This window comes from Artemia franciscana, chromosome 13 (genome assembly GCF_032884065.1).
Source record: "Artemia franciscana chromosome 13, ASM3288406v1, whole genome shotgun sequence".
NCBI classification, from domain to species: Eukaryota; Metazoa; Arthropoda; class Branchiopoda; order Anostraca; family Artemiidae; genus Artemia; species Artemia franciscana.
The window spans coordinates 10,664,268-10,682,606 of NC_088875.1; the positions used below are offsets into that span (position 1 = coordinate 10,664,268).

At 35.2% G+C, this 18,339-nt stretch overlaps 1 protein-coding gene across 1 annotated transcript in view; it reads right to left on the reverse strand.

Annotated features, from left to right (window-relative positions):
* LOC136034504 (collagen alpha-1(I) chain-like) overlaps nt 1-18,339 on the reverse strand; it is a 104,926-nt gene that overhangs the window by 55,672 nt on the left and 30,915 nt on the right. The window contains exons 5-7 of the mRNA XM_065715723.1: nt 16,666-16,963; nt 8,934-9,060; nt 6,124-6,213 (exon numbers count right to left, since the gene is read on the reverse strand). Coding sequence (XP_065571795.1) covers nt 6,124-6,213; nt 8,934-9,060; nt 16,666-16,963 — 515 coding nt within the window. The remainder of the gene's footprint in view (nt 1-6,123; nt 6,214-8,933; nt 9,061-16,665; nt 16,964-18,339) is intronic.

The window sequence follows — 18,339 nt, forward strand, 5'->3', positions numbered from 1 at the left end:
CGTCTGTACACTTCCCAATAACCATTACTATATGTAAACACTGGTCAAAGTTTGTAACTTGCAGCCCCTCCCCCAGGGATTGTGGGGGAGTAAATCATCCCCAAATACATAGTTATTATGGTTTTCGACTATGCTGAACAAAATGGCTATCTCAAAATTTTGATCCGTTGACTTTGGGAAAAAATGAGCGTGGGAGGGGGCCTAGATGCCCTCCAATTTTTTTGGTCACTTAAAAAGGGCACTAGAACTTTTCATTTCCGTTAGAATGAGCCCTCTTGCGACATTCTAGGACCACTTGGTCGATACGATGACCCCTGGGAAAAAGAAAAAAAAACAAAAAACAAACAAATAAACACGCACCCGTGATTTGTCTTCTGGCAAAAAATACAAAATTCCACATTTTTGTAGATAGAAGCTTGAAACTTCTACAGTAGGGTTCTCTGATACGCTGAATCTGATGGTGTGATTTTTAGGGGGTGTTTTCCCCTATTTTCATAAATAAGGCAAATTTTTTCAGGCTCGTAACTTTTGATGGGTAAGACTAAACTTGATGAAACTTGTATATTTAAAATCAGAATTAAAATGCGATTCTTTTGATGTAGCTATTGATATCAAAATTCAATTTTTTAGAGTTTTGGTTGCTATTGAGCCGGGTCGCTCCTTACTACAGTTCGTTACCACGAACTGTTTGATTAAATGCTAAGATTAGCCGGAAAATAACACAAACAAATTATTGCTTATATCGGCCATTATTTTACAAAATTCGAACTTTAGTGTAAAGAGCTAGGTACTGACGAGGGGGTGAACTTCCACATATCGTAATATGAGGGAGTTTGCCCCCTCGTCAATACCTCGCTCTTCACGCTAAAGTTCGAATTGTGTTCCATCTCTTTAAGAACGACCCCTGAATCACAAATGCCATTTAATTAGAATAAATAGCTCTTTTGAAATTGTTAAAATACTTTAGCGTAAACAGTGATATGTTGAAGAGGGGGCGAACCCCCTCATATACGTAACAATTTCTGTTTGTTTTAAGTTTTAATGTTACTCCTTACTATCAGTGTAAAAAACATGTTTTTTTAAATTTAATTTCTGATATCCCTTCATAGAAATTATCTTCTTTCATGAAACATTCCTCCATGGAGAGATCCTTTCATGTAACCCAATCCCCCCAACTTCCCCCACCAGAAAAAATCCCCCTGAAAACGTATGTATACTTATCAATAACCAATATTACATGTAAACAATGGGCAAAGTTCATAACTTGCAGTCCTTCCCCCTGGGATTGTGAGGATTAAGTCGTCCTCAAAGACATATTTATTAGATATTTCGACTATGCTGAACAAAAAGGCTATCTCAAAATTTTGATCCGGTGACTTCGGGAAAAAATTAGCGTGGGAGGGGGTCTAGTTGTCCTCCAGTCTTTTTGTCACTTAAAACTGGAACTAGAACTGTTAATTTTTATTTAATGAGTCCTCTCACGAAATTCCAGGACCACTGGGTTGAAGCGATCACCCCTGGGAGAAAAAAGGAAAAAACTAATAAACACGCATCCATGATGGTCTGGCAAAAAATACCAAATTCCACATTTGTGCAGATAGGAATTTAAAACCAGTACAGTAGGGTTCTCTGACACGCTGAATCCGATGGTGTGATTTTCATTAAGATTCTACTTTTAGGGGAGTATTTCTCCCTCTTTTTGAAAATAAGGCAAATTTTCTCAGGCTCGTAACTTTTGATGGGTATGACTAAACTTGATGAAACTTATATATTTAAAATTAGCATAACAATCCAATACTTTTGATGTATCTATTGGTATCAAAATTCCGTTTTTTTTAGAAAATCTGTTAGCATTGAGCCGGGTGGCTCCTTACTTACAGTTCGTTACCACAATCTGTTTGATTAATATTAACAATGCATAGCTTTATTCTTTCCTACGCTTTGTAATACAGTGTACTTAAACACCTTCGTCACTGTAGCCTTAAATAAACCTGATTTTTTTTCTTTGGTTTTAGGAATTCCAAACCAGGCTGGAAGATTTTAACTTCGGACTAATGAAAGCAGAACCAAAATTCCAGACATGCAAGAAACAACAAAGGGAGAAACTTCAACAATAAAGAAACAGACGGGACTACGGCCAGTAGACAGAAATGATAAAAACTAAAACGGCACGGATATTTCGCCTGTATGAAACCAGGTGTCTTCAACGCTGATAAAACAAAGATAAAAACTAAAGTAGCCTAAAACAAATAAAATCCAAAACCAAGAAATAAAAACAACCTATAATTGTCGCTACTATGACTGAGGGTTTTAGAAGCTAATAGAGCTGCTAAAATGAGAACACCATACATGGACATACAAGGAAATTTAATTTCTGGAGACGCAAACGAATGAGTATACTTAAAACCTGGTTACTTTTTAGTAATACCTTGCAAGTAAAAATATAGAAGAGCTTTCTATTCATGACCCTTTTAAGAGTAAACGCTATGTTTATTTATTCTTCTATTTCTTTATTCTTTATTTACTTTCTTTATTTTCTGTATTTCATTTATTTATTCTTCATTTTTTATTCTTATATTTTCATTATTAATTTAACCCAAGAAAGTGATGTGTTATTTCTCTTAATCTGGCTGACAATTGTACAAAATTTTAAATAATGTCCATAGCAGATATTCCCCTTGATTTTACGATTTCCCCCATAGCTTACAAATTTCTTGTGTAGTTATTATTTTATTAGTCTTTATTAAATATTGGCCAGCAGGTCAGATGGTTTAGCAAATAAATGTTTAAGTGCATGCGTGATGAGAATTATCGTAAATATATTTTTCTGTTATTTTTTTAAAGCTTGAGCACTGAAATTGCATAGCTAATACTACTACTGCTAACAATTCATCGCAGCGCCAAGCCCCTTGAGGGCTTGAGAACACAGCTACACCCACTCCTTCCCTATCTCAATATTTTCGAAGCCTCCCTCTTTGCACCCTCTAAGGAAGTTCCCAATTCCTTTAAATCTTTGCTTACGATATCATCCCACCCCAACCAAGGACAACCTACTATCCGTTTAGCCCTAGATGGTTGGCCGAAAAGGACAATCTTAGCATCTGTCATCCTTCATCCGCAGAACCTGCCCTAGCCATCTCAACTTTTATCTCATTGTAGCTACGGAAAGCGGGATTAAACCGCAAATTTCGTACCGTCAACTGTTTGAAACACGGTCTGTCAGTCGGACCAAACAATCCATTGGCGATTACTCTGGAAAACATCTAGCGAATCTTCCTCCATTTTTTAGAGCACCCATGCTTTAAAATCATACTTGACGGCTGTCATCATTGTAGCTTCAAATATTCTAATCTTGGTTCGCAGACTTATCTTCCTATTCTTCTAAACTGTTTTCAACTGTGGAAATACACCTTGGGACTTATTTGTTCTACTTTTGGCATCTTCACCACACCCACCGTCATAACTAATAGTATTACTTAGGTAAGTGAAGCTGTCCACTTGATCGATCTTTTCGTTATCCAAGGTCACCTCTTCATCTTCACTTATTTCTACCCATAGCGACTTAGTCTTATGAACATTAGTTTTTAAACTTATTTTAGCTCCTTGAACTCGCAAAACCTCTAAAACTTTAACCATTTTGCTCACACATTCATCTAAGATGCTCAAATTATCAGCATAATCTGTGTCAAGGAAAGATTACTTCCCCATTTCATTCCATGTTCTCCCATTGCCTTTCTTGTGTTCCCTAGGGCGTAATAAAATTAATCCCACATTAGAACTTTACAAGATAAAGGTTATTGAGTACATTCAAAGTACAAATCAAAAAAGAAACGATAGTTGTATTTTATTCTTCGAGCTAAAATCTAACGCTAGGGCCACATTATAGTCACACTTATCAACAAAATAAAAATTAGATGCGACTACAACGCCAAACATGCGTGCCGTTCCTAATTTCTCGAGTGGAACATTGTTCTGCTTTCAAGCATAAAATTTTAGCCTGACCAATCAGAGTCAAGAGTTAAGGTGTAATTTTTGAAACTTGAAAAGATGGAATCTTGAAATAGTTGCTTTTCTATATAATAATAATAATAATAATAATAATAATAATAATAATAATAATAATAATAATAATAATAATAATAATAATAATAATAATAATAGTAACAATAATAATAATAATAATAATAATAATAATAATAATAATAATAATAATAATAATAACAATGATAATAATAATAATAATAATAATAATAATAATAATAATAATAATAATAATAATAATAATAATAATAATAATAATAATAATAATAATAATAATAATAATAATAATAATAATAATAATAATAATAATAATAATAATAATAATAATAATAATAATAATAATAATAATAATAATAATAATAATAATAATAATAATAATAATAATAATAATAATAATAATAATAATAATAATAATAATAATAATAATAATAATAATAATAATAATAATAATAATAATAATAATAATAATAATAATAATAATAATAATAATAATAATGTTTTGCCCTTTTTCGATTCATTACAAAAATGCACTAGAGGAGTACAAACAAGGAAAATAAAACACACAAATAATTAACGATTATACATACTAAAGTGGGATACCATCTAAAGCACAAAATCCTTCTAAGTATCAAATTTCAGTAAGATCTGACCACTCGTTCGTAAGATTTCCGGTCCCCCCCCCCCCAACGACACTGGATCCAGTGGGGATTTAAAATGAGAGATATAAGTTACGAGGTCCTTCTAAATATGAAATTTCATTAAGATACAATCACTCCTTCAAAGTTAAAAATACTACTACTACTACTAATAATAACTCACTGCAGCACCAAGCCGCCTGAGGCCAACACAGCTACGCACGCTCCTCCTCCAACCTAATCTATTTAAAGCCTCCCTCTTTACACCCTCCCAGGAAGTTCCCATTTCCTTTAAATCTTTATTTATGACATCCTCCCAACCCAGACAAGGACGACCTGCTTTCCGTGTAGCCCCAGACGGTTGGCCAAAAAGGACAATCTTCGGTAATCTGTCATCCTTCATCCGTAGAACGTGGCCTAGCCATCTCAACCTTTCTTTCATTATAGCCCCAGAAAGCGGGATTGAACCACACTTTTCGTACAACCTACTGTTTGAAATACGGTCAGTCAGCCGGGTACCCCCCGGGTACCCGGGTACCCAAAAGTTAAAAATACTTCATTTTTTCTAATTTTTCAGAATTAATCCTCCCCCCAGCTCCCCCTAAGAGAGCGGATCCGTCCCAGCTATGTAAATCATGTATCTAAGACTTTTGATTATTTTTCAAACCAAGTTTCATACCAATCACTCCAGTCTAAACGTTTACCAACATTTTAGGTTCCCCCTCAACTCCTCCCAATGTCACCAGATCTGGTCGGGGTTTCATATAAGAGCTCTGACACACGGTATCCTTCCAAACATCAAATCTCATTAAGATCCGATCACTCCTTCGCAAATTAAAAATAACTCATTTTTTTGTATTTTTTCAGAATTAACCCTCCCCCTCCCCAACTCCCCAAAGAAAGTGAATCCGTTCCGGTTATGTCAATCACGTATCCAGGACTTGTGCTTATTTTTCCCTACAAGTTTCTTCCCGATCCCTCCACTCTAAGCGTTTTCCAAGATTTTTGGTCCCCCCCCCCAACTCCTCCCAATGTCAGTATATCCGGTCGGGATTTAAAATGATACTTCTGCGACAAGATATCCTTCCAAACATCAAATTTCATTAAGATCTGTTCGTAAGTTAAAAATACCTCATTTTTTCTAATTTTTCCGGTTTAACTGTCCCCCCACCCCCCTCAGATGGTTGAATCGAGGAAACGACAATTTTTTAATTTAATCTGGTCTCGTTCCTGATGCGCCTTCCAAATTTCACCGTCCTAACTTACTGGGAAGTGACCTAAAGTAGCAAAACCAGGCCAGACAGACAGACCGACAGAATTTGCAATCGCTATATGTCACTTGGTAGATACCAAGTTCCATAAAAAACACAAAACTTGACGTTTTCATCGACAGAAGCGACCTGGGCGTAAGATAGAAAAGATCTAAATAAAATCTAATTTGAACTACCTGTGGGGCTTCAAAAGGTAAAACTTGAAGATTGTTTGAATAATCCAAAATTCCAAATTCGACAACCTTCCTGGTTGGATCCAAATTTACCTATAATATAACACATGAATTAATTTAAAGCATATCGTTTGTATTATTATTTATTTATTTTTCACCCACACTATATACTAGTATAACAAATGGAGTAGCTGATGGAAAAAAAACACAAAAATACAAATGAAAATTAAAACAGATACACATAAAAAACACTTCTAGAGTAACACATAAAAATAAAAATAATAAAGATCAAAAAGGAGAAAAAAGAGAGAAAAGAAATATGAAAGGAAGGAGGAAAATAGAAGAAAAAACTCATAGCTGAAAGAGCTTACTCTTATATTCAATAGAATTTATATTTAATAAAAATATATAACTTGCATATAATAAAGCAAGTTTATCGTACCGAGAGTAAAGTTAAAAAAAAAGATAGGAAAATCCTGTAATTACGACTGTATTTTTAATATAACAAAATATTATGGTAAACACACATCTATAATTGTTTAGTTCATTCAGGTTTTTTGCAATGTGTTAATATATGTGATTTGGTAAAATTTATCATATTTAGTTTACCTATTGTTGCTAAAAAGAGGGATATATTAACAGGATAAGCTTGTTTTGGTGTTACTTGGTTGTTTTACATTTGCTTTTTTTTTCTTTCATAGGCATGTATTTTGGGGGTGATACCTGACACGGGGATGCCATGGATATTCTGTGGTAGCCACAACACTTGGCTGGGTAGAGAATTTAATGTGGCGAAACCCTATAGACAAGTGTATTCTCCTGATGAGCCCTTGTGTTGGGTTGTTGCCTCTGAATTATTTGTCTTTATTGTTTCTATTGTTTGGTAAATGACGACTTATACTTATTGACGACATGACTGCCTGGCCATGGATTATTCTTTATGGTTGATTGTGTATGGCTATGCTGTTTGACCTATGTGATTGTATGGATGAGTAGGGTTAAGGCCTCATTCAAGTGCTGGTCTATATTAATCACTAATTTAGGAAAACAGTCTTCCTTTTCTCCTTCTGTCTCTCTCTTTTTTTTTTTTTTTTTTTTTTTTTTTTTTTTTTTTTTTTTTTTTTTTTTTTTTTTTTTGTGCTGTTGCATTGGTGATTTCTCTTTTCATGATATATATATATATATATATATATATATATATATATATATATATATAATATATATGTGTATATATGTATATATATATATGTATATATATATATATATATATATATATATATATATATATATATATATATATATATATACATTTGTTGCTAAATTTGTTGCACTCATAAACGCTTTCAGCATTACAGCATGAAAAATTTCCGTTAATGAGGGGGCAGTCGTCCCATATACACAATAATATATGTTCGTTTTAAGTTTTAATATAGCTCCTTACTTTCAATTGGAAACTATTTCGTCTTATTTGATTAGAACAAAAAATTTGAAACCTAGATAAAAAACGAAATTGCAAGCTTCTCTGAAGTGCGTTGTTAAAGTCAACACATGTAAAGTGAATTTCAGTAAAAAGCAACTGCAACCACTTTATGTACACAGAAGATTTAGGAAGAAATTTTTTGGGGGACAGCTCGTTCTTATAAAGGCTCCCTTGTGTTTTCCATTGGACCATGGTTTCAAGGCTTTCAAGGTTCAATCGGGTTTAATTAAAAAAAGGAAATAACTAAACTTAAAGTATACTGCTCTGTGACAAAACTCACGTTGAAACCCATAAACATAAAAGATTCTTCACTAACACACAGTACGACTCCCACTTCACTCTTCGACACAACCACACGCCTCCTCATTCTATAATTTTTTTTAATCTTAACCATAGGGTTCCCCTCCCTCCTCGGACGTACAACCACCTCACCTGAATATACTAAAAAAACTAAACTTCATCTAATTTAATTTATCTTTCTTTTTTTATCTTTCACTTATTCACCTTTAACTAAATATTTATCTAAATTATTTTTGAAAGATCCGAGGGAGCTCCTACATCTCAGCTCTTTTGGAAGCATGTTCCACACTTTAGCACATGCTACATCCAGGGAAAAATCTGAACGTACTGTAGTAGTTCGTCTCACTTGAAGGTCAAAGGCAGAGCACGTGTTTCGATTATGTTGTTCAGACATTTCGATAATTTGTCAAGTCTATTTTCTTGATCAACTCATCGATCTTACAACTGCATATTTTAAATAAGGCAGAATACCAGATACCAGTAGACAAAAGTGCGGTTTTGACTTTAAGTACGGATAGTTGGAGTTATGGCCTACTAGCCATCAATTTATACTTGCTCTTGGAAAGTGAACGCGTTGAAGATTCTGGAAAATTTCCATTTTTATATAAAAAGTGTTGCCAATTAGTTCCTAATTGCCCCAAAGTAGAGGTTGCCAGTGTACCAACCTGCGGCCACTCAAGGAAATATTGAAAACTGCTACAAATTAATACCAAAGGGAGCCATTATTTTTAGTTTCCAAAGTAAATTTTAATATTGATACCTAGTATTTAAAGATTTTTATCTATGCTGTCAGAAAATACCGCCCACATTTCTTGAAAGAACTTAATTAAACTTTGAAAGTAAAGAAAAACCTTAAAAAAAGAAGTAGATAAAAAAGATACTAAAAAATGGCTCGCAAACTACCAACAAGATAATGGCTAGTGAAATAGTAGCCTGCGTGCAAAAGGTCCATCAATACTTACTCAATCCATTACTAAAAGGATATTGCTTAAAACCTAATTCTCCACTATTTCTGGGTGGAGATTCAGCTTACCTGAAACTGGGGTCTTTGAAGAATATCATTAATCCTGATGATACTCCATGGCACTGGGGGAACTTCCTGCGTTCTGAATGTACAAATAAATGAGAACTGCTGAGGCAAACCTTGTGGAAATATTGATCTATAAAAAAAGATAAAACATATGTACATATTACAGTTAGTGAATAATAAGCAAAGAGAATTAAGATACTTCTAAGAGTTGAATCAGCAGTAGAGGCGTAGAGAGGGTTTTCACAGTCCGGAGACTGTGCCGATTCCCCCCCTCCCATCACTTGCATAATATAAGTAGACCAGAGCATTGACACAATCAGTTTGACGCCACTTCAGAGGCAGCACCCGGGACACTCGTACCCACATTGCGGCCCCTAGCAGGGGCACTGATCTTCAGCGGTTTAACATGGAAAAAACGATTGAAAACTACAAGCCCATTTCATAATGTCGTGCCTTACGACTTCATTAAACAAGTCAAGAGTTGAAAATTTGGCATAACGAATGCGTAATACTATATATCTCTGTAGGTGATGGTTAAGCATGTTCGTCTTCAAGGATTATTTGATGTTGAAATTCAATTCAAACAAAGTAGACCTAGGCTAGCAAGGAAAATCTTGACAGCAGTTTAGTGACAAACAAAGTTGGCCAAACCCTAGATGGTGTTGGTGATTTGTTTTCGACACTAGTCTCAATTTCTACCCTTATAAGTCTCCCATGCTGTTTGGAGCCAACTACAAACGAGAATACACAATATTTATCCAACTATCTGTTACTGCCCACCTAAATCATCACACTCATAAGTTTGTCTGAATGGTAAACAGTGAGAAAATTGTTCAATTTGGATTACATTGATTTTCTTGGATTGACTGATAGAGTGTATCTGTGGATGCTTAAGTGGGCTAGGTTAAACCTACCTTACTAAGATTCATCCATAAATTTGCCTGAAGCTATCTATTGAAACAACTAGCTCATTTTCCTGGCATTGACATTATTAGATTCTTACTATTTTCAGCTATTATAGATGGCGCTCATTTAGTTGTATAGGTGCTGCTGTTTACTATTTAAAAACGTATGGTTTGCTTACAGTTTTTGGCATGTAAATAGCCAAGCGCGAATCTGTCTAACTTAAAGTTCGGAGGTATGACTGAACAGAAGATTATCTTGAACCTAGTTTTGAACTCAGTAAAGACAATTGTCGGAAAGGCAGTGAGTTTTTCGCCCAAGGTACTCTTTTAAAAGCTAAAGAGGTATTATAAGGTGAGCTTGCGATCAGTTCTAGATTAACCTAATGTCAAAAGGACGATGATAAGGTTTTAGATTTATGTAAATGGTTTGCTACAGTGGCTAAAGAGAAACGAGTCATGCCAATATTTGTAATATATTCGCCGAGTGACATACCTGTTATTGGTGATGCTGTTGCTGCTTCTAGGGTCTCGGAAGTTAATGAATTCAATCGAAAACTTGACAGGCTTATCTAGGAGAAGGCGAACAAACAGAAAAGTATCTGGCTTTACTAACCCCCACGCACTTCCCAATCAACTCCAGCGTAAAGCAAAATCACTTATTTATGCTGTAGTCTTGAAGAACTGTTCCAAGTTGTGTTCGCCAGAACAGAGGAAGCAATTTGTAGACCGTCTATGTCTTGTTGCTTCTAAAGATATTGAAACAAAGATATAATTGATAACGAATGAAAAATTGTCATGTGAAGCCAAAATGCTCCTAATTCTATCGCTGAAAGTATGAAAGTTCAAAGCAAAATATAACAGCGTCAGTGAAGTCTCCAGCTTTCATTGCAATTGTTAAGTGTTCCACCAGAAAATGACGTGCCCGAGGTCATAACACGTATTCTTAACTGCTTTAAAGTAGTTCAGTGTGGTAGATCTATGGCATTTAAATTTTACTTTGAACAGCAACTTCATTTGCAGACATTCTTGAGTGAATCTGTCAAAATAGGTTACGAAAGACTGCCTTCTCAACAGTTCAATTACATGCCAAAAAAGTGTTTTATTTGTCATCAAGTAGGTCACAAAGCAGCGGAGTGTAAAAATGTGACTCTGTGTTCAAGGTGCGGTTCTACCGAGCCCATCTCATCCCGTGAGAAATCGTGCTCTAGTCAATGTTTAGTATTACTTGTAAGGTTTCTGGTCGCACCAGATACAGCGTAAAGTGTCCGTCCAATCTAGTTAGAGAAAAAAAATTTGAAATGCACCCACCAGGGATCTCTACTATACAGAACCAGGATATGAGATTTGTTTCGTGGATCGTAAATGGTAATTTCTTGAATTAAATATTAGCAATGGAAGGTATATTGCTGAATAATGATTTATTTTTTATTCAGGAATATTCGTTACAAGTTATTGGACGAATATTAGTTTATTGGATATGAGACTTTTGTACTTTTTCTGTTCCCCCAAAGCATGTTCATTCCCGAGGTCGCCCGTCTAGTTACAAGTCCTAGTCTTAGTTTATTGGATATGAGACTTTTGTACTTTTTCTGTTCCCCCAAAGCATGTTCATTCTCGAGGTCGCCCGTCTAGAGGCCTATGCAATAAAATCCAGCATGATAGATAGTCTAACCTCACCCGATACTTAAATTTCGTTCACAAGTTCTTATGATTTTCGAATAAATTCTCTTAATTTCGTTCCTTTTACAAATTTGGAATACAAATAAAATCAGACAGCAATAACTAAACCCAGTACGAGAAAACAAATGCTGGATTTTGTCGCATCAATCCTCGGCATACAGTATTTAAATTTACCTAAAAATATGTGCAGTTGTTATCAAACTGGTAACGCCAGAGTGGCATGAATCTTGCTTTAAAAAAGAAAACTACGCTTGACTCAGACTTGAATTCAATTTGAATTTCAATCTCCGAACGGGTCACGCCATTATTCAAGTTTTAAATCAAATTTTACACTACAATTTTAAACTACAAGCCCATTTCATAATGTCGTGCCTTACGACTTCATTAAACAAGTCAAGAGTTGAAAATTTGGCATAACGAATGCGTAATACTATATATCTCTGTAGGTGATGGTTAAGCATGTTCGTCCTTAAGGATTATTTGATGTTGAAATTCAATTCAAACAAAGTAGACCTAGGCTAGCAAGGAAAATCTTGACAGCAATTTAGTGACAAACAAAGTTGGCCAAGCCCTAGATGGTGTTGGTGAGTTGTTTTCGACACTAGTCTCAATTTCTACCCTTATAAGTCTCCCATGCTGTTTGAAGCCAGTGAAAACAGTGAGAAAATTGTTCAATTTGGATTACATTGATTTTCTTTGATTGACTGATAGAGTGTATCTGTGGATGCTTGAGTGGGCTAGGTTAAACCTACCTTACTAAGATTCACCCATAAAGTTGACATTTGCCTGAAGTTATCTATTGAAACAACTAGCTCATTTTCCTGGCATTGACATAATTAGATTCTTACTATTTTCAGCTATTATAGATGGCGCTCATTTAGTTGTATAGGTGCTGCTGTTTACTATTTAAAAACGTATGGTTTGCTTACAGTTTTTGGCATGTAAATAGCCAAGCGCGAATCTGTCTAAATTAAAGTTCGGAGGTATGACTGAACAGAAGATTATCTTGAACCTAGTTTTGAACTCAGTAAAGACAATTGTCGGAAAGGCAGTGAGTTTTTCGCCCAAGGTACTCTTTTAAAAGCTAAAGAGGTATTATAAGGTGAGCTTGCGATCAGTTCTAGATTAACCTAATGTCAAAAGGACGATAATAATGTTTTAGATTTATGTAAATGGTTTGCTACAGTGGCTAAAGAGAAACGAGTCATGCCATTATTTGTAATATATTCGCCGAGTGACATACCTGTTATTGGTGATGCTGTTGCTGCTTCTAGGGTCTCGGAAGTTAATGAATTCAATCGAAAACTTGACAGGCTTATCTAGGAGAAGGCGAACAAACAGAAAAGTATCTAGCTTTACTAACCCCCACGCACTTCCCAATCAACTCCAGCGTAAAGCAAAATCACTTATTTATGCTGTAGTCTTGAAGAACTGTTCCAAGTTGTGTTCGCCAGAACAGAGGAAGCAATTTGTAGACCGTCTATGTCTTGTTGCTTCTAAAGATATTGAAACAAAGATATAATTGATAACGAATGAAAAATTGTCATGTGAAGCCAAAATGCTCCTAATTCTATCGCTGAAAGTATGAAAGTTCAAAGCAAAATATAACAGCGTCAGTGAAGTCTCCAGCTTTCATTGCAATTGTTAAGTGTTCCACCAGAAAAAGACGTGCCCGAGGTCATGACACGTATTCTTAACTGCTTTAAAGTAGTTCAGTGTGGTAAATCTATGGCATTTAAATTTTACTTTGAAAAGCAACTTCATTTGCAGACATTCTTGAGTGAATCTGTCAAAATAGGTTACGAAAGACTGCCTTCTCAACACTTCAATTTCATGCCAAAAAAGTGTTTTAATTGTCATCAAGTCGGTCACAAAGCAGTGAAGTGTAAAAATGTGACTCTGTGTTCAAGATGCGGTTCTACCGAGCCCATCTCATCCCGTGAGAAATCGTGCTCTAGTCAATGTTCAGTATTACTTGTAAGGTTTCTGGTCGCACCAGATACAGCGTAAAGTGTCCGTCCAATCTAGTTAGAGAAAAAAGAATTTGAAATGCACCCACCAGGGATCTCTACTATACAAAACCAGGATATGAGATTTGTTTCGTGGATCGTAAATGGTAATTTCTTGAATTAAATATTAGAAATGGAAGGTATATTGCTGAAAAATGATTTATTTTTTATTCAGGAATATTCGTTACAAGTCCTAGTCTTAGTTTATTGGATATGAGACTTTTGTACTTTTTCTGTTCCCCCAAAGCATGTTCATTCCCGAGGTCGCCCGTCTAGAGGCCTATGCAATAAAATCCAGCATGATAGATAGTCTAACCTCACCCGATACTTAAATTTCGTTCACAAGTTCTTATGATTTTCGTATAAATTCTCTTAATTTCGTTCCTTTTACAAATTTGGAATACAAATAAAATCAGACAGCAATAACTAAACCCAGTACGAGAAAACAAATGCTGGATTTTGTCGCATCAATCCTCGGCATACAGTATTTAAATTTACCTAAGAATATGTGCAGTTGTTATCAAACTGGTAACGCCAGAGTGGCATGAATCTTGCTTTAAAAAAAAAACTACGCTTGACTCAGACTTGAATTCAATTTGAATTTCAATCTCCGAACGGGTCACGCCATTATTCAAGTTTTAAATCAAATTTTACAAAGTAAAACATCATTTTTGCACTAATAAGGGAAATGTTGCATGACTTTCCTGTGGTACTATCCCTTTTGTTACTAAAAAGGGCACTAGACTTTTAATTGTTTGTTCGGATGAGCCCTCTTTCAACAATCTTGAAGTATTTGCTTTGGCTTGATACGATCATCCCTGGGGAGAAAAAAACACGCATGCGTGAGCAAACTTCTCTGGAAAATTGAGAAACGTCATGTTTCGGAGATTTCTTTTGGCTTCTCATATATGTTAAACTTAATGTCCTTCCAATATCTATCTTCCATAATAATGAATTTGTAGTCATATAACACCGTACGTAATTTTACCAAGCCTCAAATGAGTCAACTCCGATAGAAGAAGCTGTAAAATAATTTTTACTCTTAACCGTTTATTTTGTATAGACTACGTACATCCTTAAGAACGAATGCGCCACCGCATGGCACAACCTTTTCTGAAACTGGGAAAAGTTTAATATATTTTTTCAACAATTTTAGATTCTGTGGTCATCTCAGAGTTTTCGCTCAATAGCTTTTTGACCCTGTTTGGGGCAAAATTGATGTTGTGTGCCACAAAACTTTAGGAAATGCTGCTTTCTTGAGATGCAATCACTTTTGTTACTTAGAAAGGGGTATAAAACTTTCTTTTTTTTCAAATATGCGCTGTTCTAACTTAATAAGACCACTGGCTCCATATGATAATCTCTGGAAAAAAGAATAGACAAACAAATAAAAAAAATATTTATGATAACCCATCTCAGAAAAAAATTAGCATTTTTGTAGATAGAGGCTTGAAACCTTCGCAGTAGGGCTCTCTGATATGCTGAATTTTACATTGTGATTTGATCAATCTCAATGTTCAGGGTACTATTCAAACAATTTTATGTTCTCGGTTTTTCAAGCATAATTATAAACTTTATGGATTTTACACATCTAGAATTGCCATTAAAGTGGATTCTTTTGGTGTAAAAATTATTATCAAAACTTTTTTATAGTTCGAATAAATACAAACGCAAGTCACTTATTACTTATGGCTCTAAAAGAGATGCGGTTGGGGGATTGATCTCCAAGTATTTTCTAGGGTGGCATCGCCCTTCCATTTTGGATAAAAAAATCTTTGTGTTCAGTTTTGACGTCACTTTTGACTTTCATTTGAAAACCACTTCTTTTATATGTTTTTTTCTAGTTCAATTGGAACTGTTAGCATACCTGACTTACCTACTTTTCTTGGTTCATATTGAGAGGCAGGCCTGATGATGACAATGCATAGTTTACTGAAGAAGAAGAGAGGAGGCCGGCCTTTGAAATATAAAAAGACTAGCCATTCAGTTCTTGGAAGCCTGCATGAGTGGGTGGATGAAAACCGAGGACAACTCTACGTTAAAATCAGCCCATAGTTTAAAAACTATCAGGAAAAAAAAACCAAAATCAATGACAGAAAACAAAAAACTAACAAAAAATTACACTTTCTGCGAACATACGTCCTAGCCGATTGGTTGGCACACTGGACATACAATCCTATTTCCTTTGGCTATGTGATCAAGTCCCTGATGTAGCAGATTATTTGGCTTGGAACAGCGGTCAGCAATGTAACTCTGCAAGCACAAACAGAGTAGACCCAGTACCTAATAGGTGCCCTAGGAAATCAGGGGGCAAAATAGGGGAAAGCGTAGCGCAGCTTGCCCCCAACCACGCATAGCAATCTCATCTGAAGTCAGTGCGTCAGGGGATTGGTACTTGCACTATGCGGTACAATGATTTGGCTTGCAAAAAAACTAGAAAATAAAAAGGTTTCTAACATACTAGTCTAACAAATTTGTATACATGCACGCAAACAATTCAAACTATGACCACCCCAACTAAAGAGCTGGAAGGCAATTATAGGGGAAACACAGTGCAACCTTCCTTCGCTTTCTTTAAATGTCAGTTTTTAAATGACTCTTAATTTTTTTTTTTTTAATCTCGATCCCCATTCTATGAACAATTAAAAGACCTTATACACAGTTTTCTTGGGAGCTATAGAGGTTTTTTCTATTTATTGTCTCTTCAAAAATCATTTCATGTATGGACAAAAATATATGCCAACACGGTTTCTGATCAATTCCAAAATTTGATTCCGGTGATGAGATTGCGCGAAAGCGTCTCTATAACAATCCATACATCTCTATAGCAATCCATACAAGAAGAATAAAAATAAAAGGATGGCTGGCCCTAAACCCCCCATTGTACTTCCTGGCTGAAGGGCTAAGAAACGGAGATCAGCACCGCTGGTACAGACTGTAAAGTCTAATGTCATACCCTTTTTTTTACCATGAATATTTGGCCCAAATTATGGCAGAATACAGTTAAAAAAAAATTCAAAAACTTGTGAGACGAAGTTTAGATTTTTGCCAACCCAAAAAAGAGAAGAAAAAGTATAGCGTGTAACTTGTCATACCCCCGTTTTGTTTTCTAACTTTATGGGCTGGATTAATGGTACTAACCTGGTTGGTATAACTATATCAGCTGTGCGGTCTAATTTATAAGCCTTTTGGATAGCACTGGATCCTTCAACGCTTGTCACCCCAGGCATTCCTCCCTGAAGTAGTCCCATATCAAGCCTGAACTGACGAATAAAATCAAAAGCTTGTAGGTCATCTTCCCCTGGCCTGTAGTCTGCACAAGGACCATTGAAGTCATATACATTGGGGTCTGGTATTCTTGGAGGTACTGCTGAAAACCGTGGTCTTTCAGTTACAGGTGCTGGGGTGGGCCGAGAAGTTGTTGGTAGAGGAGGGGGCTCTAAAATAGAAGCAAGTCGTCAATGGAATCTAAAGCCGAAACGCATAAACACATTTAAAATACATTACAGTTGAAGTTTGATTAGGCTTCAACTAAGTTAGAATATAAAATAATTTTTATTATGATTTATGGGATTGTTTTCTTAGTGATATTGTGTTTTTCAGTTTTTCTGCTATGGAATTTATGCTGTATATTCAATTTATTAAACAGCTTTTCGAACCGTCTTAATATTAAACACCCTGTTGAACGAACTTTCGGTCTTTGATTCAATGCTATTTCAACTTTTTACGAAATATAAAGTACTATACTCACTACCTGTTATATTTCCTGCTCGAGCCCCACCACCACAAATCATCTTGTTATTTAGAAAATATAATCCTTTTTTTTACTTCCGTTAAATACTTCTCTATGTTCCTGAACCTACTATTTCTAGAAAGTAAGCCTTTTGTAATTACTATTTAAAACGAAAAACCGATAAGAGGCTAAGTTTCGTGTCTGAGAAAAGAAAATACAAAAAACACCATCTAACTTTACTCAACAACATTTATGAAGGTGAGCTTTAAAACGCTAACTGTATTTTCTCTCTCTCTCTCTCTGTCTCTCTGTCTCTCTCTCTAGATCTCTTTTTTTTAAAGTGTTTTACATCTAGCTAGAGATAAAAGAACAATTTTTGCTAAAAAGTGAAAATACGTGTATTTAGCTGCTAAATTAGCATAATCACTACAAAAGTGCTGTAAGCACTACACTTGAAATCATCCGAAAAACACTGAAACACAAAAGTGCTGTAAGCACTACACTTTAAATCATCCGAAAAACACTCAAACACAAAAGTGCTGTAAGCACTACACTTTAAATCATCCGAAAAACACTGAAACACAAAAGTGCTGTAAGCACTACACTTTAATTCATCCGAATAACACTGTACGCATTACACTTGAATTCATCCGAAAAACACTGAAACACAAAAGTGCTGTAAGCACTACACTTTAAATCATCCAAAAAACACTGAAACACAAAATTGCTGTAAGCACTACACTTGAATTCATCCGAAAAACACTGAAACACAAAAGTGCTGTAAGCACTACACTTTAAATCATCCAAAAAACACTGAAACACAAAATTGCTGTAAGAACTACACTTTAATTCATCCGAAAAACACTGAAACACAAAAGTGCTGTAAGCACTACACTTGAATTCATCCGAAAAACACTGAAACACAAAAGTGCTGTAAGCACTACACTTTAAATCATCCAAAAAACACTGAAACACAAAATTGCTGTAAGAACTACACTTTAATTCATCCGAAAAACACTGAAACACAAAAGTGCTGTAAGCACTACACTTTAATTCATCCGAAAAACACTGAAACACAAAAT